Source organism: Centroberyx gerrardi, chromosome 3 (genome assembly GCF_048128805.1).
Source record: "Centroberyx gerrardi isolate f3 chromosome 3, fCenGer3.hap1.cur.20231027, whole genome shotgun sequence".
Lineage (NCBI taxonomy): Eukaryota > Metazoa > Chordata > Actinopteri > Beryciformes > Berycidae > Centroberyx > Centroberyx gerrardi.
In genome coordinates, this window is record NC_135999.1 from 16763690 (window position 1) to 16768689 (window position 5000).

General features: G+C 45.3%; 1 protein-coding gene across 1 annotated transcript in view; it reads left to right on the forward strand.

Annotated features, from left to right (window-relative positions):
• The window catches only part of LOC139923632 (protein sidekick-1-like), a 210974-nt gene that overhangs the window by 135096 nt on the left and 70878 nt on the right, over positions 1–5000 (forward strand). Inside the window, exons 8-10 of the mRNA XM_078282594.1 lie at positions 412–587; positions 3484–3567; positions 4955–5000. The exon at positions 4955–5000 is cut by the window's right edge and continues 149 nt beyond it. Of these exons, the coding sequence (XP_078138720.1) occupies positions 412–587; positions 3484–3567; positions 4955–5000 (306 nt within the window). The remainder of the gene's footprint in view (positions 1–411; positions 588–3483; positions 3568–4954) is intronic.

The following is a 5000-nucleotide window of genomic DNA, read 5'->3' on the forward strand; positions in this document are numbered from 1 at the left end:
GATGTTGTTTATCTAACGAAATTTCTCTATGCTTTGAATGGTGTTTTTGAAGCCCATTCCCTATTCCCGACATCCACAGTGACTGAGTGAAGCTCCGTCATGCTGAGTAGAACTGACTGCTCTGATATACAGACTGTCATCATTCATTCGCTGCCTCATTGACACATAAACTGATGGACTTAATATGTTGTAATTGCCCTCTGTCACTCTCTTCTCTTTACTCTGCTCCCCTATTCTTCCCTCTACTGCCATCCTTGCTCTCTTCTCTTCTCTTCTCTTCTCTTCTCTTCTCTTCTCTTCTCTTCTCTTCTCTTCTCTTCTCTTCTCTTCTCTCTTCTCTTCTCTTCTCTTCTCTTCTCTTCTCTTCTCCTCTCTTCTCTTCTCTTCTCTCCTCTCCTCTCCTCTCCTCAGACCGGTGGACAGACTAGTGCTGTCATGGAAACGTGATGGGCGTCGGCTGGCCAGTGGGCGTCGGCTCATTATTCCTGCCCCCACCCCCTTTGACACAGGGTTGTATGTTTGTGAAGCGTTGCTTAGCAACAGCACCGCCAAGCCCGTGGAGGCCAGGGCACACCTCACTGTAATGGGTAAGACAGACAGACAGGCAGACACACACACGCACACACACACACACACACACAAACACACACACACTGCTAAACATGATTATCCATGATTATCCTGATTAGGCTTGACCCATCCAGACTAATGCTCTAAACATGCTCCCTCCATTTCTGTTTTAACACCACTTTCATCTTTTCTCCTCCATTTTTGCTCCAGGCACCGATTCATTCTGTTTATTCCTCCTTTTGTTCTTCCTTCTCTCCTTGGAGCATGACTGTGAACACTGCAGGCAGTGACTGTCAACTACAGTCGTACTCTAGCTAAATCTGTTGCCCACACTCAAGAATAAACTGTCCATTGTAGTCACACACAGCTGCTATATTCACGCATGTGCACACACATATACATGTATATCAACTCTACACATACTCACAAACACAAAACACAAAATACACAGAAAGGCACCACATGCCTGTTTTCCCCACAGCCAAATTAGTTTTGTTCCCAAGAGTCGCCAATCAATAAGAGCTGAAAGCACTCAAACAAGAGCACGCCAGTCACAATCCTCCTGTCCTCGGCATGTGTGCGTAAATAGAAAACAACATGCACGTAAACAGGGAGCGTGTGATTGATGAAGCGAAACTTTTCTCCCCCTAGTTCGTCAGCGCCTTTTTGATCTGCGGTGATTGTCAGAGCGAGGGAGCGCCTAACGGAGAGAGAGCAAACTACCCACGCCTACAGAATACTCACTAGTCAGACAGACCTGCCTGAATATTTATACTCCTCCATTCTCTCCCGCTCATTCTCTTTCCATGTTTCCCCCCACCATCTATCACCAAGTCTCTCTTTATACCCCCTCTCCCCGTCTCTTTCTTTCTCTCTCTTCCCCCCCCTCCCCTTCTCTATCTTTCTATCTCTCTCTCAGTTCTCTTCCTTCATTAGGCCAACAGGGCTGTAGCAGTGTTAAGGCTTGCCTGGTAGGGACGAAGCCCATATGCATTCATATGTATCAGAGGAGTAGAGACTGATGAATACATTTGTACTGATCCTCTTCTCTGCTGTGGGCTCGACAGACCTCGGTGCAATGAAAGGGATTCCTAGACAGAATGGTGTGTGTGTGTGTTTGTGTCTCTGTCTGTCTGTGTGTAAGAAAGAGATAGAGAGAGAGAGAGCCTCAAAGGTATTCATTATTCAATTTCATTTCTATTCTGCCCCGATCTACTAATCAGAATATGTATGACACTGCATGGCTGTGTTGTATACCGTATAGTTGACTACTGGTGTGGACAACAATATGTCTGTCATTATTCTCCATCATTGTTTTGCAGGCAGACAACACTCCCCCCCCCCCCACACACACACACACACCGCAAAATGTGTTTGTGCGTCCAGGTCCTCCTACTCACCTGAGTGAGGGGCGTTAATGCGTCTGTGTTATGGGTGTCCCGCTACGTAACTGTTAACTCGTCTTTGGCCTTTTCTTATTCTCCCTGCGTTCTGCGTTTCCCTCGTTCTCTTGTCAAAAAAGTGCAGAGTTCCACCATGCGTGGTAACGGTAGGAGACGTGTGTGTGTTTGTCTATGTGTGTGTGTGTGTGTGGGTGTGTGTGTGTGCGCGTGCGTGTAAAAGTTGCCATGAAGTAGAAAAGCGAGAAGTTTAAACTCACCGTAGTCAAGTAGCATAAATGTAGCAATAACAGGGGAGGTTTGTGTGGCTGTTTAGCTGTCCACACACATACACACACACACACACACACACACACACACACACACACATACACACATAGACACACACACACAGCGTGATCGAACTTACATTTTGTCTTTTTTTGTCCGTTGCCTCTCCAGTTTACCCCTCCACTGTGCGTAGGAACAAAGGAGAGAAAAATAAGGATGCCGAAGGAGAGGGAAAGAGATTTTTTCGTCTGTTTTTCTTCTTTCAAGTGCAGTGGCATTAAACTGACAGCGAGGTGTCAGGAAAATTTTTTTACTACTGTATATTATCATTACACAAGTATGGAGCCTTAGAAAAAAAGAACACAAATGAAACTTTTATTAAAAAATGCTTTCTCTTGATTTGAATAGAATGTTATCTACAGTATGTGATGGCCAATAAACAAAATCATTATTTAGTGCATACAGTTGACATTTCATTTTCCTCAAAGGTACTTTATATTTTTCCGCGAATTTCTTCAGCGTATCCATTTTTCCAGACATACCAAACTGAAAATGAATCAGCCAGTCTGTCTCTCTCACCCTCTCTCTGGGTTTGCTGCGTCAATATCTTGCTAAATATTATAAATGTTTTTGAAAGAAAGGGAGCATATGCAGGGGTTAGGTCGTTTTTTATAACTTGTTGCATTACAGTAATATACCAAAAGGCACATTCACATCCAAAAAGACATAAGCTTTGTATCAGAGCTGCTATCAGCGTTTAGAGCAACAATGTGGTGAATGGCGAAGATGCTTAGAGAGAAAAGAGTTATTGGCAGAGAAATGGAGTTTAAAAGGGGGATTGTTTCCTTTGGGAATCTCAGAGAATGTGTTTTTCTGTGGGAGTCATTTAAGAGTGCATATAGATAGAAATCCTGTCTTGTTGTGACACTCAAGTCGAGAGGGGGATCCATTTCTATTCTGCAACTCCAAGTCTCTTCTCTAATAAAGAATAAATACTTGGAGAGGGTAAACTCTCCATTCTTCGTTGAAGATGTGTTTCAGCCTTTAAATGATTGAGCAAATAGTTTTTTAAGCCTTTATACGAGTGCTTAGTATTACTAGTTTAAATGTCTTGCACACAGCAGTGGGTGTACTCACTACTACATTTGCCAGTTTGAGATGTCATTCTACTCATAGTTTCATACAGAAGGGACATTTTAATGCTTTCTGTCTCGTGTCCTAACACGTTTATTCTTCCCTCCAGACCCACCGTCCCTCTCCTCTCAACCCAAGAGGAAGACCCTCGCTGAGCTGGACAAGAACATAGATATCCCCTGCCTGGCTACAGGTGTGTGCATGTGTTTGTGTGTGTGTGTATGTGTGCGCTGACATGGGCGTGCGTGTGCATCTCTACCCTATCTACTCTTACTCCCTCTCTCACTCTCTTAGTGTGTGACTGTGCAGCCGTTTGTGTACATGTGTGTGTCTGCATGTCAGCGCTGGTGTGTGTGAGCACGAGAATACAACACACACTCTGGTGGTGTTTGTAACCAAATGGGGTGCACTGCTGCTTCTGGTGGATCCTCACACGACAAGAGCATACCTTAATATGTTTGAATTGGCCTTGGTCCTAGGTCTGTGTCATTCCTGCTCTATATACATTTGTTTCTGAGTGTAATGTTTCTATTCAGGGTCTATGAAGGTGACTCTATCCACCTCACATTATGCGGATGTTTGGTGCCATTCAGTGCCTGTGCTGTAGGCGAAGGTTTCTTGGACAGTTGCTGTGTACTTTTGGCAGTACGAGCAGATTAACGTCCTGAGACCAAGCCTGAAAATTGCACTTGTTCCTGATGCCTCTGTTTAACTGGATTACATGAAAACACTCATACGCATACGAGCAGGGGTGGACACAGCTATAAAACTGCAATAGAGACCCTCCCCCTTCTCTCTCTCCCCCTCTTTCTCTCTCTCTCCCTTACTCGCTCTCTCACACACTGGGTGAGTTTATGTTCCTCCTCAGTAATCTGATACAGTGGCAGTGTAATTAAATAGTGGAGGCCTGGGGGTATGGAGGGAGGGAGGGAGGCAAGGGGGAGGAAAGAGGGAAGGAGGAAAGACAGATAGAGGGCAGAGTGACAGAGTGAGGGAGACACAGAGGGGGTGAAACACACTTCACGAATGTCTGTGAAAGCATGACACCAACAGATTGAGGCAAAGTGTGGAATTCATCTCTTCCTCACCCTCTGTCTCACACACACACTCACACACACACACACATACACACACACACATAGCCAGACAGCACACACATACACACTGGTGTGGCGGGTTGAGACAGAGTAATTGCATGAGCTCTCTGCCTGTCATATTCGGCATGTCCATCAGACAGGTGGAGGCCGATAGATATCCGCTCTGCTATTCTCGCCCGCATCTTTTATTCAGCATGTTTTTTGGCCCTTACCGCCACCCTTACCCTACCACCCACACCCTCCAATCAATATATTATTAGCGGCCATTATGCCGGCATGCATATTTATAGTGGGCGAGGAGAGTGGATAACGGAGAAAGAGAGAATGGTAGAAAGAGTGTGTGTGGCTGCTTTAGTGGGAGTCAGAGAAGTTTGCTCAGCATTGACGTCAGCGGGCTTGTTATTAAGAAAATTGGACATTTTTGTTCCTGTGTGTACGCTTGTGTGTGTGTGTGTGTGTGTCTGTGTACACGCACATGTGTAGGCGTGCCCCAGCCCAGGGTCGAGTGGTATAAGGACGCAGTGCCTCT